The sequence below is a fragment of the Nansenia antarctica genome (genome assembly GCF_963989245.1).
Source record: "Nansenia antarctica genome assembly, chromosome: 3".
In the NCBI taxonomy this organism is placed as follows: Eukaryota; Metazoa; Chordata; class Actinopteri; order Argentiniformes; family Microstomatidae; genus Nansenia; species Nansenia antarctica.
In genome coordinates, this window is record NC_137688.1 from 52412361 (window position 1) to 52435587 (window position 23227).

The 23227-nt window shown below is 43.3% G+C and overlaps 1 protein-coding gene across 1 annotated transcript; it reads left to right on the plus strand.

The window, feature by feature from the left end:
• Nucleotides 1-12749: 12749 nt before the first annotated feature.
• Nucleotides 12750-22500, plus strand: eif2b4 (eukaryotic translation initiation factor 2B, subunit 4 delta). The gene is made up of 13 exons (XM_080525654.1): nt 12750-12779; nt 13385-13425; nt 13538-13712; nt 14050-14259; nt 16253-16335; nt 17456-17547; nt 17849-17963; nt 18957-19033; nt 19522-19624; nt 19768-19895; nt 20964-21141; nt 21418-21598; nt 22224-22500. The coding sequence occupies exons 1-13, from the start codon at nt 12758-12760 to the stop codon at nt 22421-22423; spliced, it is 1605 nt and encodes a 534-aa protein (XP_080381780.1). The 5' UTR covers nt 12750-12757; the 3' UTR covers nt 22424-22500.
• The last annotated feature ends 727 nt before the right edge of the window (nt 22501-23227 follow it).

A 23227-nucleotide genomic window follows, 5' to 3' on the forward strand; every position in this document is an offset into this window, starting at 1 on the left:
GTTGCATTGGAGGGGCTATTGCTCTAACCTGGAAAAAGGGCACTCCCCCCCACGCTACAACCTGCAAATACACCCACACCGAAACCCGACACGAAATCACAAATCAATTAAAAATGCAAGTCAATACATCATTGCAGATATAAACTCTTTGAACTCAGGAGGTGATTGAGAGTTGATATTGCTATTGAATACAATACATCATGTCAGCGGCGAAAAGAAAAAAAGGGCACCTACTGCACAACATGGAACCCCATCAGCGAGCAAAGAGCTATGATGCGTCATGTATGGTGAAATAGTCTTCATCCTTGATTAATTAAGATTAACATTATGTAGTCTAGGCCAGGGGCAGATTTAGGATTGTAGGAGATCCGGGGCTGAGCCCAGATGTGTAATGAAATGCGCGCGCAGCGCCCCTGACAAATTGGCGCTTTTTTTGCTGCGACACCACAAACTTCAACTTACCACCACCTTATAGCGGACAAAAGGCACTGGAGAACACTTGTGGCGCTTTTCCACTACCGTGCCCGACCCGTGCCGTACCGCGTGAGCCCGGTTTGTTATCCTTTTTCCACTGCCAAAAGTACCCGTGCCATTTCTGGTATCCGGGCCAAACAAGAACTAATGGGGCTTTTCCACTAGAGGGCTGACCCGGGTCAGCCCAGGCTGGCCTGCTTCTTTGGCGCTTTTCCATTTGTCGGCCTGGGTCGGGTCGGGTCGGGTCGCTTCTTTAGCTACCCTTCGAGGGCAGGAACCTTTTTGAGACCCGGAACCTTTTTGCCAGGCTGCGTGTGACGTGTGACGCTGCACACCGTTGATTGGTCAATGGAAATCGTCATCCCATGTTCATAGATTTCATCACTAACCGCCATTTTTAAATACCACAACAGATTTCGCTCTAGGAAAATGTCACTTACTGTTTCTGTAATAACGTATTAATAAAGATTTGAAAAAATATGATAACCATCGTATTATCTTAGTTTAATGTCATTTCAATGCATCATAGAACTTTTATTTACAACAAGCATATACCAAAAATCGCTATTATGGCGATGTGCTGTGCCTATGCTGTTCCTCAGTCCAGAGCTTCATCATCCCCCTTCTAAAACTGCCATCACCCATTTCCATCCCTTATGTCATTTTATCAATGAACATTGTATTAATGTTATTTCAACATTCAAGCCTCTTTCACACATAGTTCCCTGTAACTTCAATGGAATCCCAAGCTGTGCCGTCCAGGCATTTTCGCCGTTCACTCATGAGTCAAATGCCGGTAGATTCGCGTCTTGTTGGCGTTTCCCTGGTTGCGAGATCTAAACTACTAGAACTGAAATCGGCAGGTAACAGGCACGTAACATCCATATGCTGTATATATAAATAAACATATTTGACTACCAGCAAGACACCGGAGCACTCTATAAACGCGGAGATTGTATGAGCCCCGCGTCAGTCAGCCTTTTCGTAGAAATACATCGCTTCCCAATCCCTGGTTGCGAGATCTAAACTACAAATCTACTAGAACTGAAAGCAGCAAGTAGGCTAACAGGCACGTAACATCCATATGCTGTATAAATAAATATATTTGACTACCAGCAAGACAGCGCTGCACTCGTATCTATCAGCCTGTCTGTATGTCATAATGATGTCGTTGAATGTCGTGGAATGGTCATTGAATGCCGATGCTGAGATACTGTGCTGATGGACCATTCGCTGACTGTCTTAATAAATCAAGTACAGAGATTCCGACCCGTGTTGAACATCCTATTTCCGTGTCAAATCGTGTATGCTGTGCACCTAATCTATCCTGAGATGACACAACGCATTTAAGATCACAATCCTCAATAGATTGATTCCATCGTTTTACCGACAAGAAGATTCTACAATCTATCAGCCTTTCCGTAGAAATACATTGCTCCCTGTATAACGATATATATATAACGTTACATGTTTTAAGGCTGATCTGTGCATGATGGTGCTGCATTTTGACATAATTCTTATCGCATTTCCCCCCGTTGTGCTGTGCTGTGCCGTTCCATAGTCCAGCGCTTCATCATCCCCCTTCTAAAACTGCCATCACCCCTTTCCATCCCTGGCTTCATTTTATCAATGAACGTGGTATTATACATATTTACATATAACATATTTGTTGTTATTTATGGAAGTGTCCGGTTGCTGGAGGAACCAGGACGCCGGCTACACTGCACAGTTTAGCCCGAAATAGAGAGAGTGCTTTACACCCCGAGAAGTTATGCTTTTAACCGTAAACTCAATGAACCGGGAGTTCACCCGCTGCTGCTCGCAGCACCGCTTGCTGCTGGATGAAACTCCCGTTGACAGCGGGGGGAGAGAAGCAGCAGCACGTCATGGAGGATATCAGCGGGGGGACAGACCATTTCTACCCGGGAATTCGCTCCGCGCTGTGTCGACCGTTATAGGAGTGTAGTATCGACACCATTCAAATGGTTTTGGATTCCCTGTCCTCTCCCCTATCCGGACACGTTTGAATTGTTATCCTAACCCACGGTAAATCACAGTTATTAACCCGCGTAACTCCGCCTACTATCGCCTACTCCTCCTACTCGTTCCTGGTCTCTTGTGTACAGTGGAAAACCAGAACTGTTCAAAAGCGTGCCGAAGCGTGCCGAAGCGAGCCAACCCGAGCCGAGCCGATAGTGGAAAAGCGCCATAAAATAGTTCTTGTTCGCGATGGGTACCAGAAATGGCACCGGTACTTTTTTGCCAGGCTGCGTGTGACGTGTGACGCTGCACACTGTTGATTGTTCAATGGAAATCGTCATCCCATGTTCATAGATTTCTTCGCTAACCGCCATCTTTAAATACCACATTCGCTCTAGGAAAATGTCACTACTGTTCCTGTAATAGCTTATTAATAAAGATTCTAAAAATTATGCTGACCATCGTATTATCTTAGTTTAATGTCATTTCAATGCATCATAGAACTTTTATTTACAACAAGCATAACACAAAAATCGCTATTATGGCGATGTGCTGTGCCTATGGTGTTCCTCAGTCCAGCGGCAGTCAAATGCCAGTAGATTCGTGTCTTGCTCTCTCAGCACCGCTTCCTGGTTGACGACTCCCATTGACAGCGGGGGGAGAGAAAAGTTTTACCAGGGAATTCGCTCCGCGCTGTGTCGACCGTGATAGGAGTATAGTATCGACACCATTCAAATGGTTTTGGATTCCCTGTCCTCTCCCCTATCCGGACACGTTTGAATTGTTATCCTAACCCACGGTAAACCACAGTTATTAACCCGCAAAGGGTGCCTCCGGGCACCGTCTTTGCCCGTGAATAACACCGGCTATGAAGGTGGTACAATCACAATACTCCTTTGCTAACTTCACCATCGGTATACGGTCATTTTGAGCCCTTAACCACCGCGCTGACACCCCGAGAAGATATGCTTTTAACCGTAAACTCAATGAACCGGGAGTTCACCCGCTGCTGCCTGCAGCACCGCGCCTGCTGGTTGAAACTCCCGTTGACAGCGGGGGGAGAGAATAGTTCTACCAGGGAATTCGCTCCGCGCTGTGTCGACCGTGATAGGGCTTGACATTAAGCTTTTTCAGGTACTTGTCCTTCGGACAAGTGAACTTATCTTTTACTTGTCCGAGAGCTCAAGTTACTTGTCCAAATCCAAAGATTTTGAAAAAGCAATAATATTAATAATAATATATTATACTCTCACCGGCCACTTCATTAGGTACACCTTTTCAACTGCTTGTTAAAGCAAATATCTAATCAGCCAATCATGTGGCAGCAACTCAATGCATTTAGGCATGTAGACATGGTCAAGACGATCTGCTGAAGTTCAAACCAGCATCAGAATGGGAAATAAAGGTGATTTAACCCTTGTGTGGTGTTCGGGTCAACCAGACCCGTTTTACATTTTTACTTGGTGAGAAATGGTACAAGAATACATTTGATCAATATGAAACTCCATGGCCTTGGCTTATTTTCTATGAAAAACATGTAAAAGTGAAGAAAAAAAAAATACACATCCTACAATACCCCAACACATTTATGTCCTTCATAAGATCTTTGGGTCATTTAGGCCCGGATGCACAGAGACACACAGAAACACACACACACTCACACTGACACTCACTCACTCACTCACACACCTCTGCTCTAGCTTTCCCGTGCCAAGAAGCCGTCTGCTCTCGCACTTTTTACCCTTTGAAGTGCAACATTGTAAAAAAAAATACATTTTCTTGCACTGTACAGAACGTATGCAGCAACTGCAAAAAGTACATTTGAGGTACACACACTGTCACGTTCTGTGCTTCATGTGTTGAGTAGACAGGTATACCCATGCACACACAATTGTAGCCAGTGGTATTTCAGAATTATTTGGGATTTTTCAGACATAATACTGTATTTCGACAGTGACAGTGAAAACAGTGTACATTCCGTTCGTGTTTTGTGATTCAGCATTTGCAGACATTTTTGAGAGATGTATTTCATAGCTATTGGCAAAAACAATCTTAGTTTGGTTCTTTCATTTCTATTCTTGTTCATCACCTGTATTTTCTTTACAGCTTTGATTATAATTAGATAAATGTGAAATTCAATTGAGAATATAAATTCTAAATAATAAACAGCAATGAAAACATTGTTTCATTAACATTTTTCCTAGATAAGTATGATTTATGACACCCAGGTCTTTATTATAGTGGATTTTGCATTTTAAAAGTTAGGGGCATCATGTGCGTAAAAACGCTTCTACTCATCATGCTGTCGTTCGGCCCCACCTATTCCCAGGGGTCTGACACTTTGTGGGTTGTTACTAAGCATCCTCTGCTCCAGCCTCTCCAAAGGGCAGCCCCCTAGATCCACTAGAACAAAATATATGTACTTTTGAATGTGTACACAGTACCTATTGTGCATTATTGGGTACAGTACCTGTTTGTGCCCACAGGAGGCGCCCTTTAATATTATGGGCTATTTTGGGGCTTTCTTGCGCCCTGAGTATACCCTTGTATGGGTCACCCTTGGGACTAGGAGCACCGTGTCAAGACAAGTGCTTTTAAAACCCCAATGATGTCCCGGGTCAACTGGACCCGAACACTACGAAAGGGTCCAAAAAGTGAACATCACAAAGTGACTTTGAACCTGGCATGGTTGTTGGTGCCAGACGGGCTGTTGCGTGATATTACAGTGTCACTATGGACCAAAATCTCTGAGGAATGTTTCCAGCACCTTATTGAATCTATGCCACAAAGAATTAAGGCAGTTCTGAAGGCAAAAGAGGGGGTCCAACCCCAAGGTGTGCCTAATGAAGTGGCCAGTGAGTGTATGTGTATGCAAATAACACATTTGACTACTATTGATTTGATAATGATGTATCTGTATATCCTTAATTTTCAAATGTATTCAATATTTTGTAATTATTTAAAAATGTAACCCCAAACCCTAACCCTTTTAGATTAAGATTGGCCACAAAAGGGATGAATATCTAGGAATATTTACAAAACATGTTTGTAACTATAGTCTCTCCCCAATGGAAGCAATCTTATTTGCTAGCTTATGGATAGTAGCCTATCCTATATTCAAATTGAGAAATCTATAATTAGTGTCATTCTGAAGTTCGTATTGCGATGTGCTGGTCTTAAAACTTCAAACCTAAAATATACGATCGCATCGAACTACATGAAAATAAGCGGCATTGAGAAGAAGCGAATACGCGTTCACGTGAATGGCACTAGTGACAGGAGACCCACAACACTATGGCTGCGTTCGTAAACTCGCTCTGGAATCTGATCAGCACTCATGGAATGCCTTTTGTCCAATCACGTCTTTATGACGTTGAACGCAGTGTGCGCTCTGGCGCTCTGAGCGAATTTACGAACTATGACGATAACGAACTACGAGAGACTGAGGCGCGGCATCGCTTTGCTTGCTATTTTTTTTTACTATTCAGATCGGAAGCAGGAATCAATGTTTGCAGATATTAATACATATTGATTTCTTTTTTTGTTTTGACTTGTCCATCGGACAACTGCAGGAGGAAGTCCACTTGTCCGAACATAAAATGTACTTGTCCCGGACAAGCCTTAATGTCGAGCCCTGCAGGAGTGTAGTATCGACACCATTCAAATGGTTTTGGATTCCCTGTCCTCTCCCCTATCCGGACACGTTTGAATTGTCCGTAAATAACACCGGCTAGGAAGGTGGTAAAAAGACAAGACTATGCTGGCTAACTCCACCATCGGTATACGGTAATTTTGAGCCCTGAACCACCGTGGTGCCACCCCGAGAAGTGAACCGGGAGTAAACTCAATGAACCAGGAGTTCAACATGCGTCAAGTGCTTATATTCACTACGAGCAGTGTCGACATCGATCAGGCAGTAGCCATCTCATATGCTCATACAGTTCATAAAGCAGACAAGTGAAGGCAGTGGTTTTAAGGGTTCAAAAAACATGACTTTATTATGTGTACATAGCTTCCTCTCTCTCTCCCTCTCTCTCTTTCTCTTTCTCTCCAAAAGATCACGGTTAATAATATACCACATGCCGAGGAAAAAGTATACGATAGCTTCAAGTTCCTCCATGTTGCTATTGTTGTGGCTGTTGTGTCTCGTGAAAATATACGTCACCACCATGGCGAACTACTGTAATTCATGAACTTATGCCCAATCTAAAAAATTCAAACAGTTTCTGAAAGCAGTTGCACTTTTTGAACAGGTGAACTTTTTTAGGCTTCTTATGGTAGTTCACCAACAAAAAAGGCACAGTGCTCAACGTGTCAGGAGAAATAAAAATAGAATTGTGTCCGCATTTCCCTGGTTGCGAGATCTAAACTAGTCTACTAGAACTGAAAGCGGCAAGTTACAGGCACTTAACATTACATGTTGTAAGGCTGATCTGTGCACGATAGTGCTGCATTTTGACAATATTCTTATCGCATTTCCCTCTGCTGATCTGTATAGCGGGGGGAATCTTATGACACTGTTATGACGCATAACTCCGCCTACTATCTCCTACTCCTCCTACTCGTTCCTGGTCTCTTGTGTATAGTGAAAAAGTGCCAATACCCAGAACTGTTCAAAAGCGTGCCGAAGCGAGCTGACCCGACCCGAGCCGGGTATGATAGTGGAAAAGCGCCATTATAGGATTGCACGAGAGGTATTAGACAATGAATGTAAGGATGGAGGGTTGGGGTTGATGAACCTGGAGGTGAAAAAGAACAAGGCTATGAGAGTGAAAAGGATCAAATCAAATGAAGTTTTATTTGTATAGCGTATTTCTCACAAAATGTGACCCAATGCGCTTCACATTATGACAGAACACGCAAGCAGGCAAGGGCAAAAAACTGTGTACACTGTGCATCCAGGAAAATTCCCTTGCAGCCCTCTACTCATAGAGCGACTACTTCCAGTTTGCATACCAGCGCTCAGCAGTGGCCCCCAAACCCTCCCCACAGGGGACCTCCAGCCGCCCCACACACCCGCCCCACCACCAGCACACCCGGCCCAGCCAACCAAGCACAGACCATAATAGCTCCGTACCTGGCTAGCCGAACCAGGTGCCCCGGCGGCGGAACAGACCAAACACACGGGGCGGCCGGGGCCGTCAGGGCCACCGAGGAGAGGCCTGAGGACCACAAGCGCACAGCAAGCAAGGGCGAAAAACCTGTACACCGTGTATCCAGGAAAAATTCCCTGCATCTTAATCTTAGCCTTTTCTGCTGCAGAATATGCCTGCCAGGTATGGAGCAGGTCATGCCACGCACAGAAATTAGACCCCATCCTACAGGATATAATAATAATAATAGTGACCGGGTGCATCAAGACAACCTCTGTTCACTGTCTCTATGCCCTCTCTGGCATCGCCCCCCCCCTGACATTCGCAGATCAGTCACTACACAAGCTGAGCACAAAAAGCAGGCGGAAGACAACCGGCGCCTACTTCATGAGCACTCTGCCACCCAGAAACGGCTTTCTTCCAGGAAAAGCTTCCTGGACACCACCAAAGCCCTGGAGACCACCACAACTGCTGCCAGTATCACTGAATGGCAGAGGCGATGGAACTGCCTTGGCAGCCAGATGACCCAATGGAGGGAGAGAGGCATCACCCCCAACAAATGCCTCGCTACCGGCCATGATCAACCTTGGGCCGTCTGGAAAACCCTGAATCGCCTGCGCGTTGGAGAGGGCCGGTGCAAGGCGTCCATGAAGAGGTGGAAGCTGGCAACATTCGGCCGACTCATGTATGTGTAGAGCTCCAAACCATGGAGCACATCATGAATTGCAGCCAGGCCCCACAGTGTACTGGAGATGACCTGGCCGAACCAAGCGCAGCCGCGCTCACCTGCGCCAACCACTGGAGGTTGACGTGATATGAAGATAGCCGGACACGATGAAGAAGTAGCTTGTCTATTGGCGCTTTTCCACTACCGTGCCGACCCGTGCCGTACCGCGTGAGCCCGGTTTGTTATCCTTTCTCCACTGCCAAAAGTACCCGTGCCATTTCTGGTATCCGGGCCAAAGTTACACAGTCGTTTGTCTATGTTAGTTACAGCTTGTCTATACTAGTAACACAGTAGTTTGTCTACGTTAGTAGCTTGTATATGTTAGTAACACAGTAGCTTGTCTATGTTAGTAACACAGTAGCTTGTCTATGTTAGTAACACAGTAGCTTGTCTATGTTAGTAACACAGTAGCTTGTCTATGCTAGAAACACAGTAGCTTGTCTATACTAGTAACACAGTAGCTTGTCTATACTAGTAACACAGTAGCTGGTCCATGTTAGTAACAAGACAGACAGCTACATGAGACACTGACAGACAGACAGAACTTGCTTTGCTGTGCACAATAATGTACAAATTAGCAGGACATTACATCATTTTGATAACAATCATTGCATTTTCAATGAAACATTTGGAACATTTGGTACAGAGGACTTACCAATGCGTAGTCTTTCTCCAACTGCCTGACTCCTAGAATGTTCACATCCCAAGACTCTGTCCGGATGTATGTCATTATCTGTGACATCACATCATTGTGACATCACATTACTTGAGCCTGTGAAGATGCACTTTTGGCATTTTCTCTCTAGTTACTCTAACTGTTTTAATCCAGCTGAGTTTGGTGGAGCTCACATTGCAGTATTTACACACAAGCTCTCTTTCACATTTATAAATCAAATCTAATAGTTGTTTGGTGTAGAAACGTTTTACCACCACCATTAGACTCCCTTCACAGGATGATACAGGATGATATACAGAATTATACACCAAGGAAATACACTCCTCGTAAAATACACCACTTGTCCTGATTTTGTCTCAAAATAATATGTGTTGAACCTTTGCTTTTGACTGAATTGATAGGACAGAGAAGTTTTTTTTTTTTTTTTTTTTTTTTTTAAGTTCATGCATATTACTCTAACCTAAAAACACATTGATACAAATTAATCAGGAATTTCTCAAAGTTGGGAGCCTTCTCTGCTGGCCTTGAGATTGTCATAATCAGACAATTATATTTGTAAAACCAAACAAAACATGGGTGTGCACATTCGTTTGAAGTCCCCATCACAAACCAAGACATCTAGTCACACCATTCTACACTTTGACAAAACAACTATTTACACAACTCAAATTACCAACCAACTTATCAACCAATCAGAGCAGGGGAGAAACCATTTTAGACTGTTTTTTTCTTTCTTCAGTAGACATTGTTTGAACAAACATCAAATCCCTTACAGTTATGTCTTGGTGTGTGTGTGTGTGTGTGTGTGTGTGTGTGTGTGTGTGTGTGTGTGTGTGTGTGTGCGCACTCAATGCAAATGCAACCTGCAGTGCTTCAAATGACACAGTAACCACATGATAGAGCCACAGTTGTATCAGAGTAGTAGATGCCACCATGCCAGACAAGACCAAAACAGGACCACAGAATACAGCAACATGCCCACCACTGGACCAGAAAGAGAGAGAGAGAGAGAGAGAGAGAGAGAGAGAGAGAGAGAGAGAGAGAGATAGAGAGAGATAGAGAGAGAGTGCATCTAACAGCTTTAGGGCCAAAGCTTCATTCCAGCCAGCATGAATGAATGAAAACCCTTGTTCCTACCTTGTCATGATCCCAATCCAATGTTGTCCATTTTGAAGACCTGGGAACAGAACAAAAGTTTAAATACTAACTCATAATCAGCTACATAGGACAGAGGACTTACCAATGCATAGTCTTTCTCCAACTGCCTGACTCCCAGAATGTTCACATCCCAAGACTATCCCTATGGCATTGTCTTTGTCATCATTGTGATTTGTGAGATTACATCACACTATACTTGAGCCTGTGAAGATGCAGTTTGGACATTTTCTCTCTAGGTACTGCAACTGTATTAATTGACTGACAGCTACTCGGGACACTGACAGACAGCTACATGGGATCTTGACAGACAGCTACATGAGACACTGACAGACAGACAGCTACATGGGACATTGACAGACAGCTAACTGTAGCTGGTCTACTGCTTTTATCTAAGGGGAAACTAAATTAGCTAATAATATGCACTTTTTGTAGGGTTTTCAATTAAAAACTATTATGAGAAGATTACAATTACAGACAGACAGACAGACAGACAGACAGACAGACAGACAGACAGACACAGATATGCATGCACAACATACATAATATTTGTATGGCTTTGGGAAAGAATGTGTATGTGAGAGAGAGAGAGAGAGAGAGAGAGAGAGAGAGAGAGAGAGAGAGAGAGAGAGAGAGAGAGAGAGAGAGAGAGAGAGAGAGAGAGAGAGAGAGTAGGGTTGCCACCCGTCCCTTAAAATACGGAATCGTTCCGTATCTGACAGTTAAAAGATGCGTCCCGTTTTGAACCAATACGGAACGCTGTTTGTTCCGTATTTTCAATCCACCCGCATTGCGTGATTCCTCCAATATATCATACAGAGCTGCCAAGTCTTTTATTTGAGAAATTCCTTTAAATAAAGCTACCGGACACGAGTTTCGTGGCATCTTTCTGCACGCGCGTTAACTTGAGTCTGCAATCGAAGCGGGAGGCGCGCGCTGCTGGAAGAACCTGTGCTCACTCGAGCTGCACGTAAGTCTTAGAACGTAGCAAGCAGTGTTGCCAGATTGGGCTACTTTTGGTCACACTGGACGGGTGGATTCGGCAGCTTTTAGACTGGTTGGGCTGGAAATGGTCAATTCAGTCTGGCAACCCTGGTAGCAAAATATGTGCATGTACGTATCTGGTAGCCTGGTACTTTCAAATCGCAAGTTGTTTTATCGTCTGTTCTCTTTTTCGGGGTGATGGAGGAGAGATTGGCAGTGAACTATCCATGATGGGACTTTGCTCATCATCCTCCGTCCTCTCACACTCATGTTTTCCCCACTCCATTAATCTTCTGTTATTCAACACGAGTGTGAAAACGGATTGTATCCTTTATCTCAAAGACACTATGGCATACCGTTTCTAAAATTCCCTTAATATTCACTTAATTTGGGTGAGATGATAGGCCTACTTTGCAACTTTACAGTTTTGGTAACTGTTTTTTGTTTCTCTACTATAACATAATATAACATTGTTATTATTATTATTATTATTATTATTATTATTATTACAATCCCAAAGGCCTCATTCGGACCCAGGAAAAACCCTGGTATGTCCTGTATAACATGATAGCCATCTATGAGCAATGCACTGTATATAAGATGATGACCAAGGGTATTTCTGCTGCTGACCAAGGGGCTGAGTCCTGTTGATGGGGCCCATTTTTCTTTTAGACTCTGTAGGCTACTGTATTTGTTTATTAAGACTTACATAAATATGATATATTGTCTGAATTTGTCTTGTTTTATCAAATGTTACAATTATTTGTATTTCTTGTGCTGGTTTATTATGAACAACATGTAAAATTGCAGGAAACTAGCTCAAATAATTGTGTGGGAGAGAGGGGCCGCCGCTGCCAAAACGTGCACAGTTTTGGGTCGCTCCACCGCCAAAAAAATCTCACTCCAAACTTTTGGTGAAACTTGGCAGCCCTTAAGGCTTTATTGAAACGATGCTTAACTTATGATTGACTAACACTGGCGCCCCCACCCCGCCCTTGGGCCCGTGGTGGTCGTGGTCCCGAGGAGCGGGGCCCCTACTGCGAGGGGTGTCCCTTATTTCTCTGACTGAAAGGTGGCAACCCTAAGAGAGAGAGAGAGAGAGAGAGAGAGAGAGAGAGAGAGAGAGAGAGAGAGAGAGAGAGAGAGAGAGAGAGAGAGAGAGAGAGAGAGAGAGAGAAGAGCAAACATAACCACTCTAACCTCTAACCACTAACATGACCTAATCAACAAAGCAGTCTTTCAACTTCTTGGTGTGGGTGAGACCATTAACGAGTGTTTGGCAGCAAACCTAATGAGGTTTTAATTATATCTAATTAAATCTCAAATAAATCTAATAATAATAATAAACCTATAAGGCATGGTGGAGGGAGAGAAGAGGACCCCACTGGGGTGTGATAGGGCGAGGAGAGGAGGGATTTCAGGAATGCACACAAGCACTCAAGCAACTCATTCACAGACACACACAGACACCCACAGACACACACACACGCACACAATCATCACACTTGAATACAGTAAGTTAACTATTCACTACATGAGAAGCTGCTGTGATACTTCACCACCGCAGGACGGCGCTGTGAATTCCACCCTGCACCAGTTACAGCAGGGTCGGCTCTGGTTCTGACAGCTACGAGCGTGGAGTTCCGAGTGAGCCAAGCTATCGTAAACATGGCCGACTGCGGAGACACAGGTGAGTGTGGTAAAGAATGACAGCGTCCAACACTATCCAAATAAAAGAGCTAAAACCTAGTGTATAATACTTTACACTTTCTTGACATGACAGTTTACTTCTCGTGTACGGTTAATGTTCATGTTGGGCATCCATCAGTCATTTGATAGATGTTGTTATCGTTGCTAGCTAGCTAAACTGCTAGCACAGAAGTGGGTGACGTTCATGCCAACAATGCTGTTACATGTTTCTTATGGATGTTGCATCATGTGATTTGTTCATGAATTGAAAACGATTAATACTGGCCCTGATGAATTGCAAAACATTAAAACAGTGAAGGCTAGCTGCTCCTCCGATCCAGTTGGATATATTGAGCTAACTAGCTAGTTAGCTAGTTGGGCAAGCTTAGCCAGATGGCACTAGTCTAGTGTCAGCTGAGCTGGGATGCAGATGCTGCAAGTTAATTGTCATGACAGATTGTAACTTGTACAGTAGCTAGCTACTTATTCTGTAACCACCAAGAACTATCTTTGTTGATAGTTGGCATCTAAAGTACTGTGATGAGGCTAGCATAAAGTCAGACAACTTCACCACATGACACACTCATTGTATTGCTTGTGTTGCAGATGGACCTGAAAAGAAAGATGTCGACATTACACGTGCAAAGGTAATTGAAATGTTTATGTATGAGGTAGCTTTAATGCAAGCAATACACATGAAGCATTATACTGTATGAGCTACTGTATGTATTTAACTCATGGTCCCCCCCCTCCTCCAAGACTGAAGGAAGGGAGTTGACCAAAGAGGAGAAACTGCGATTGAGGAAAGAGAAGAAACAGCAGAAGAAAATCAAGGAAAAGAAGGATAACAAGGGTCCGTCGGAAAGCGAGAATGAAAAGAAGCCAGTTACTCCATCTCCGGCTCAACTGGCGACGCAAATCCCAACACAGAAAGGTATTGTATTCTACTAATGACACGACTGATTTGGTTTGTTTGTAATGTGTTAGTGTGTTTCAGGCACAAGGCACTCTCAGGCTGCCGCCATCTCGTAGCTGTTTATGCATGGGCAGACCTAGGATAAATGTTAGCTTGACTTGTTTTCAAAAAAGCTACACTGTCGCTGTTACTGGGTTGTAATCGGATTGTTGCTGAATAGGCCTACCTTTTTACATTTTTCGGAGAAGCTGTTGGAATCCATGCGACTGGAAGCCCCTCCCTATTTTTGGTCTACTCTGCCAGCAGTTCTGTTAGCATCCACCTCCTCATTGGTGTGTTGGTCTCCCCTCCCCAGCTCCTTCAGTGGTGCCTGCGCCTGTACCTGTGCCTGCCTCTGAACCTCCCATCTCGACAGACAAGCCTGCCAAGAGCAAAGCTGAGCTGAAAGCTGAGAGGCGGGCTCGGCAGGAGGCTGACAGGGCCTCCAAGCAGGGCAAGAAGGGAGAGCCAAGCCAGCAAGCCGGCTCCGGCAAGCCCAAGGCTCCACCGAATGAGCTACAGCCAGGTATATTTTGTCAACCCTCGTGACATTCAGCTACCATTCTACCAGTCTCAGAGATGGCTCTTTTGTGTGTGTGCGTGCGTTGTAATAATAATAATAATAATAATAATACTTAAAAAGTGCCTTTCTCAAACTCAAGGACACTGTACAGAAAACAAAGAGTAGCACGACACATTTTTAAATAAAAAAACAGAATAACAGGGATTAAAGTTCTCCGTCGCTACGACGGATTTCCGTCAATTTATTCCAAGTTGCGACGGATTTTACCTGGTGTAATATGATTTGTAGAGGCATACAATCTATTTTGATGTTGGTATTAGGTATATAAATGATATATAATAGCCTATATAGCCTACATATAGGCCTTTATTGGCTACAACTATGCGACAGTAACAGAGCGGGGTGCACTGACGCTGAACCCCTCATAGTGAGAAGTAGGTGGACATGGTGCGTGGTGCTGAAATAGCCGACATGCGGTGTGTGGTTTGAAAAAAGTAACGCCAGCTCAGTAAATCATTCAAACTTAATGTTTACTTATAGGCTATGTGAATGTGACTGCACCACACATGTGAACAGTAACAAAGCAAATGCAGTTTAATTTTATGAAAAACATTGACAACAAAATCGGCGCAAAAAAAAAAGCTGAATCCGCTTAGTCTATATGCTCCTGAAACGACAGAGCAAACACGCTACATTACTATGGATAATGATTACAATGAGCCATTCATTAAAAATAGCAAAAATAATATTAGGCTATTAAATCTCACTTAATGAGAAAACTGGCATCTCCCATCGGTCACTATTTGTTGGCTATCTGGTGATATGGACGTCTTTGAGTGTCTAGAAAAGCGCTATAAGTCTAATGTATTATTATTATTTATTATTATTATGGACGTCACTCTAATCCGGCAGTTCTCAAGGTTTTTATGCATCAATCGATTCCTCTAGCGCGTCTTTATCGCATTCATTGACGAAAAGGACGACTCGCATGTATAGGTGGAAGGGAACATTCATTGTGAGCACGGAAAATGTGAGTCTCACAACGGCTTTGCATTGATGAAACCAGGTAGGATGAACGTAGCCTATAGTTTGCTGTCCATTCCTCTTTAAATGCCCTGTTTCCACCGTCAACTTTCCTCTTTAGACCTTTGGAGAGTGACATTATGTTTCTCTTGCTAGCTAGCAGGTTAAATGTTTAGCTAACTTCACCCGGCACGCAAACAACCAATCCAATAATAATGTGACCATGTACAGTAAGTCTGGGAGGAGGGGGGAATAATTATCATAATAAAAGTATGTTAAATAATTATTAGAATAAGTTAGGCTGCGCTACATCGTCAGTCCACACATTTCTTATTCAAAACTATGGAAAAGGGTGAAACTACGTTTCAACGTTGTTGAGAATCACAACCCAAACTCGCTAGTCAAGCCAAAATACTGCAGCGAAATGGATTGGACTGCTACCTAGTTAACTAGAACACTACTTTACATTGTCAGCAGGCTCACAAAACAAGCCGTGTTAGTTGACTAGCGATGTGTCATTGATTTTCTACAACGCGGAAATGTGTTCACATTTTTCGAAAGAAAAGTCAAAGCATTAGAACGTAGAAAGGAAAATCGCACGCGCGCTTTGCGCACGGAAAGCCACCGGCCCCGATTTGGCCTGAATTTTTTTTCCCGTCAGGAGATTTGTTTTTGCTTTAATCCCTGGAATAAAGATACAGAAGATAAAATCATATTTAAAAAATAAAAGGTTTAAGAGCTCAGGGGGATAGTGTTAGTCAGGACCCATGCCATGCGGTAAGAAGGTGAGTGAACAGATGCGTCTTGAGTCTGGTCTTGAATGTATTAAGAGTATCAGAGCAGAGTTGTAAGGACAGTCCATATTCTAATGCATTAATTGTTATTAAAGCCTGCTAGCCACTGTTGTAGTAACGTATAATAATCTATATTGACCATTATTCAAAGCTTCCTATTTACCTGCTATCCCCTCCAGTGGTAAAGAGACTGCCAGAGTACGTCCAAGCTGATGACCCGGCAGTCGTGAAAAAACTAGCCAAGAAATTGGAAAGACAACAGGTTTGCTGCATTTATTGTTTTTCATGACATAATGCTCTCTTTCCATGGCTGGATGTTTGAGCAACTTGCCAATATTGAATGATTATTCTTGGTCTGTCTAAAAACAAACCCATGACCTCCACACTAGACGATGAGTATAAGCAAGATGGTAGTAGCTCAGCTTTTCACTATGATAGAAAAGGTGAAATCTTTTGCATGTTTGTGCGTGTCTGGATCATAGGGGCTACAGGATTCTTTCTGGACAGGGCTATTAAAAAAAAAAAGGGGGAGTTGTCAAGCAGTCTAGCCTCACCTAACCTGAGCCAGTACTTCCACCACTTTTCACCGCATGTACTTTACCTCCCTCACATTTCTTTCAGACGTCAGGGCACGACGCCGCTAAAAAGGTATCAGGCATCAAGGTCTGGCTCCGTGTGGTGTGCCTTTGAGTTTTACTGTCTGTTTTTATCATCTTTGTTTATATCACCCCTTTATCCTTGGATAATGACCTCTTTCAACTCAGGAGTAGAAACATTACAAGAGAGAGAGAGAGAGAATTATGCCAGGTGTTAATACGTGAAACTGGTGCGTTGTCTGTTTTGATCTGCTATACACAACTCGTTCCAGTAGGTGGTATCTCTCTGTTTTTCCTCATATGCTCTGTGCTAACCTACGGCACAGGGCTGGTTGCTGTGCAGGTTTTTGTTCTGTTGTGTATACAGGTTTCTATGTTAGGGGTGATGCATTTTTAGAAAGCTATAAGGGTCTTGTGGTTTGAATCCAAAGCAGCACTACTTGATAATGAATACATGGCACTGACATGACAGTCTGTCCGTGTCTGGGATTGAAGGTTACCTCAGTCTACACAATAGCCTAAATTAGCCTAACTAATTAAATTATTTAAATTGTCCAATTACATTACAATTCAAACCAACAAACCCTTTTTGCTCTCAATGATAATTGCTCCCCCAAATCCCTAAATAGTATTATCCTGCTGTGTCAGAACCCTGTATTTTGGTTTATCCTCCCAAGGCCCTTTTCTCAATGGGGGACCTCATCTATTGTTACCCACCCTTGATCTCTGAACTCCAGAGGCTTTAGTTGACAGTGAACTCAATATGAACCCTGTCTTGTGTTTCAGATCCCTCTCCGGTCTGACTACGGCTACAAAGTCAGCCTCTTCTCTCACCTCCACCAGTACAGCCGCAAAGCCCCTCTCACTCAGCAAATCAGGTAGCTAGCTGTCCCTGTCTGGAACGCCCCTGTCTGGGACGCCCCTGTCTACATTTGAAGCTTCCTCACCTTATTCTGGCACTCTAGATTGTTTCCACAGCACTTACTGTAAGTCTTTCTTGATAAGAGACTGCTAACTTGCCAAACTGGACATGTTATCTCCAAAATGAAAAAAAGTATCTGATCACGTCTTGATTGTGTAAATGAGTAGAGCGAGTGGGCAAAACGGGCTTCTTTCGTACAGTCAAGTCTTTTGCTCCTCTCTGGATGATCGGTGGTTGATTGGTTGGGTCTGCTGCAGCGTTCCCTCCACAGTGATCCACCCCTCCATCGTGCGGCTGGGTCTGCAGTACTCCCAGGGCATCGTGGCAGGCTCCAACGCTCGCTCCGTGGCCCTGCTGCACGCCTTCAAACAGGTACAGTACTGAGACCACAGGCCTACTGGTCCTTTTTTGGTGCGTCCCAATCATCTAACGTGGCTCCCTCCACTCATCCCTATTCCTCCATTTGCACTGGCTGCATGTGAGCTCATGATGAAAACGACACCACACGTGAGGCTGGTGTTCAGCAAGATACAACAATGAAAACTCCCAGTGTTGGCGATGAACAAACTGTTGACACTGTAATGGAAATGTAACCTTACGGTCTTCAGGTGAGACAGGAGACCAACAGGATGGTACACAGTATTTACTCGTTAATAAGTTTTAATCAAATAGTTTGCAAAGTATTGGCTCCTCAAACAAACAGTACATAACAGATGGTCATGAGATCTGTAAGCTTGGGCAGAAGCCCCCCTTACAGATCTCACACTTATTTTATTCCAGATCAGATGCACAAGGTCAGCAGGCCCCCCTTCGAGGGTGGCGTGATTTTACAAACAATGAGGTGGTGTGTACCTTATCTTTCTCAGTAAAAGCAGAAGGGCACACTATCTTGTCAAGTGGCAGATTTAACACGGCCTACCCGGCAGAATGAGCAAGGTCACATTCTGTACTGAGAAGTAAGGTGGTAAATCAGAACACAATGTCCAAACTTGCATTCATGTAGAACTCCAGAGCAGTTAGAACAGATAACATACTGTCAACCTTTTAGTCTATGACGTTAGTACAGGAACAAATCAACTTAGGATATACTGATTATACACAGGAATGACAGGAAGACACGTTAGAGCATTTTTAGCCATTACAACACATACAGAAAAACAGAAAAAGCACATGTCTTAAAATGAAATTGTTTCATCATGTGTGTTTTTATTGATCTGTGTTAAGTGCGATATATAGGGTATGTGATGTGAATTCCTGCTTTCCTGCTTTCTTACATGTGAATTCACTTTAGTTTACAGGCCTACACATTTTCTCACATAATCACTGCCGCTACAACTCCAATCCATCTCTGTCCTTTCCACACAGGTCATCAGGGACTACACGACCCCTCCTAACGAGGAGCTGTCCAGAGACCTTGTGAACAAGCTGAAGCCGTATATCAGGTACAGGACCCTGCTGGGAGCCTGAGCTGTCTTTTTAGATTAGATTAGATTAAACCTTTTTGTCATTGCACTGAGTACAACAAAATGTATTTTTTGCACTAGGCACAGGGTCAGCCATAGTCAGTGCCCCTGGAGCAATTATGGGTTAAGTGCCTTGCTCAAGGGCACAACAGCAGTAGTGACAACAGCAGTAGTGATGCCAGCAACCCTTCAGTCACCAGCTCACAAACAACTCCCTGCTGAGGCGGGGATCTAACCAGAGACCTTCCGATTGCTAGCCGGCCTCTCTAACCTCTAGGCTACCGCCTCCCCCTATCTTATCCCTCTGCCCTCCCCTTCACGGGTATGCTCAGACTTATTAGGTGAAAGCAATATGGCAGAAAAACTAGGAGCGATTGTTTATCTTTACTCAATTGTTATGTTGACTTGAGAATCATCCCTTACAAAATGTAGCTTACCATGTCTTTTTTTTCCTCTTTTTTTTCCAGTTTTCTAAATCAATGTCGCCCCCTGTCAGCAAGTATGGGCAATGCAATCAAGTATATCAAGAAAGAAATCTCCAATATTCCTAGTCAATGCAAAGAGGAGGAGGTGAGTGTCGAATCTACTCTGTGAATGAAGGACAAGCTGAATGAAGGGGAACTTCATATGGGGATACAAGTGAGAAGGACTTGACTATACATATTCCATTCACAATTTCCTTTTGTCATTATCGATATTCACTTTCCCAATAGGCCAAGACCAAATTGCAGACATGTATAGACTGTTACATAGATGAGAAGATAATTCTGGCAGCCAAAGCGATCTCAAAGTGCGCCATTGAAAAGATCAGTGACGGAGATGTCATTCTAGTTTATGGATGGTAAGTACATTAGATGTCTTCAAATTCCCAATAACTTTTCAATTTGGTCTAAAAGACAGCATCTGAAAAAAGTTTGGAAGATACTGTTACATTTTTTCCTTGGCATGTGCTCTGTTGGCCTATTAATATAGCAGCGAATTGTAGTCATTGCTATCCAAATGTATAAATCTTGATTTAGATACTACTCTGAATGATTTGTCTCTTCGGTTGCTTTATTTGTTTGTTTTCTGGCCGCCCTCCTTTTATTTTTTATCATGCTTTTGAGTAACCAGCTCTGATCTCCCACAATTCCCAGCAATTTAACAGCCGTCTCTGAAGTTACATGTACATATTTGTCACATATTGTCACAATCCCATTTCATCCCTTGCCCTCCATTTTAGCCCTACCCCTCCATTTTGCGTGTTCAAGTGTAGGATAGGGGTGTCCCAATTCTTGTTTTCATGTAGGGGTAGGGCCAAGTGGTAGGGCTACATAGCCCTCCAAATTGAGGTTTTTAAGATGCACACTCCAAAGAGAGCCACAAACTGAGTGTTATGAAACCCCAGAATGCCTTGCGAATCATCGGCACGGGAAAACAAGCAGGAAGAGAACCACAAATGTAATTATTTTCTTTGTTAATAAACATTTTTACAATTATGATAACCATCGTATTATCTTAGTTTAATATAATTTCAAAGTATTATAGACCTTTTCTTTGTAACAAGCATTGCAAAAAACATTATGAAGATCTAGCTATCTATCTAATGCATTTTGACATATTTCCATGTCACATTTCCCCCCTTTGATGGCATTTGAAGGCCGAAATTGAACTAAAGTCCAGCCACGAAGTTGTTGCACTGCTGTTACCAGTCCTCTAATATCAGTGCAGACTACCAGGGTAGGAGCACCGGTTGCTAGCTGCCATTGCTAGAGCACCACTATTCTGTCATGAACTGGCCTGATAATGAAGCATTGTTCTTTTTTGTTTGATTACTTGTTTGATCGATTGATAGCATGAAACTTAAGTTGTGAACGAATCGACAAATCAACACCAAAATACTACCTCTCATGTCCTGTCTACCCCCCAGCTCATCCCTGGTCAACCACATCTTGTGTGAGGCCTTTGAGAAGAGCAGGAAGTTCCGGGTCATTGTGGTGGACAGCCGGCCCCGGCTGGAGGGCAGGGAGGCCCTGAGGCGCCTGGTTCAGAGAGGAATCAGCTGCACCTATGTCCTCATCTCCGCCCTCTCCTACATCCTACCTGAGGTGAGCACAAACCAAGAGCGCCTCCTGCAGGGCAAAACAGGGTGCCACTACAATAGGTCGTTTGTCGATTTATAGTATGCAGACCATCGAGTGATGACATTTGATATATATATTGATGACAAGATCTGATATAATCTTATTGTGTATGTGTACTGCTCAAGTTCTAAATAGGACATTTATGAAAATTCCTCTAAAATGTATGATTTAAGGTTTCAATGATTTGTACATTTCTTAACATGCTCCTCATATGTCACTCTGTCTCTCCGCCACCCCTAGGTTTCAAAGGTGTTCCTGGGTGCCCACGCACTGCTAGCCAACGGTTACGTGATGTCCCGTGTGGGGACATCTCAGATCGCCCTGGTGGCCAAGGCCTTCAATGTACCCGTGCTGGTGTGCTGCGAGACCTACAAGTTTTGCGAAAGGGTGCAGACCGACTCCTTCGTGTCCAACGAGCTTGGTAATGTGGAAGCATTCATCTCACTTCAGTTTATTATATTATTTAAAGTAGAACCACATAGAGGGAAGCCACAATATTTTATATACAATATAATACTACTGTATGTTTCGGTATAATAACTTTAAAAAGTGTATGTTCTAGGCTTTAGCTTGTAGTTACATTTAAAAACTAAAACTGAAGCCACAATCAATAATTGGTTTTATACATTTTCTTGGAATATGACCGTTGTTACTTTTAGGTTTTAAGCCATAGCCTTTCTCACAAAGACTTTGTCGATGCTGAGTTTGAGTCTTCATTGCCATTCAGTCACAGGAGAATACTTTTTGCTAGTTGCATTATGGCTTTTTTTTTATCTATATGCTATGAAAGTGAATATATACTTTTGGATGACATCACATAATTACTGGAGACATCACAATTGCCAATTACTGAGTATGATGTTAATCAATCACGCTATTCTGTGTTGCTCATCTCCAGCGAGTTATGTTGCAGTGTGCATTATTAGCAAATGACCAATTACTTTCATATTCCTAAATGGGAGTTGAGACATAATTGAAGCAAACTGACTTTAGCTAGCAATAAGACTTTTGCTAACCCTCTTCTTTGGCCGGTCGTTTTTTACCAGATGACCCCGATGACCTGATCGTGACCCGGAAGGGGAAGACGCAGCTTGAGCACTGGCAGAGCGTGAGCTCCCTGGGCCTCCTCAACCTAGTCTACGACGTTACGCCCCCCGACTTTGTTGACCTGGTCATCACAGACCTGGGCATGATACCCTGTACCTCAGTCCCTGTGGTACTGCGGGTGAAAAATGTGGACCAGTGAGGTCCACGTAGAGACGACGAGTCTCTGCGTCCCATAAGCGCAGAGTCTGCAACATTCACACACAGAAACACAGCGCTTTTGGCATGAAAATAAATGTATAGCTGAAATGGCATATGCTTTTTAAACAAAGTCCCTGTGTGTTTTTCCAGTAGAGATGAATCTGCAGGAGGATTTAGGGAGTACTAGTAGTATCCTCACTTGCCAAACTTCTAGGTACACAACTGTTAAAGAGACGAGGGCTCCGTAAAGTCAATGTTCATTTTAAGGAAGGGATGACGAAACTGCACTTAAGAGGTATTGAACAAGGCCTCTGGGAATTTAGAGGTGGTGGTGGGGTCAAAGTATGGTGAAGCATGAAAGGGTCAAATGAAAAACTCAAGATGGAGTGAGGTCAAGACTGATTCATATATTTCCATGACAAACATAGGGAGTGTTATTGCAGATATTTGGGTCACTGTAGCGTAAATGTAATGCTGTTCCCCGTTTGCACAACATTTCATTGCACTTATTTATCAAGGCTGTTAATGAGGAACCAATGTGGTTGAATGCTCATGACAATAATCAGCTTTAGATACTCTCTTGGAGACAAAGTGTTTTCCTAATGACTTCCCCTAAGTGTTCTACAAACTCATAAGAAGGATTTTTACCAACAGCAAATCAACAGACTGGTTTTTAATTTACTGCTCAATTGAACAGTGAACGAATGGGCTATAAATTCAGATGGAATGGGCAGGAAGGCAGTTTGACTGTCATGTGGTGTCTTGTAAATACATAATTCACCTTGTCCCAACTTCAGTGATATGA

What these genes read in the sequence shown, in the direction of transcription:
- eif2b4 (XM_080525654.1), top strand. Translation starts at nt 12,758, where the DNA reads ATGGCCGACTGCGGAGACACAG. An exon ending in ACCGAATGAGCTACAGCCAG is followed by an intron (nt 14,260 to 16,252) that starts GTATATTTTGTC and finishes TATCCCCTCCAG; the next exon opens with TGGTAAAGAGACTGCCAGAG. An exon ending in GTCAATGCAAAGAGGAGGAG is followed by an intron (nt 19,625 to 19,767) that starts GTGAGTGTCGAA and finishes CTTTCCCAATAG; the next exon opens with GCCAAGACCAAATTGCAGAC.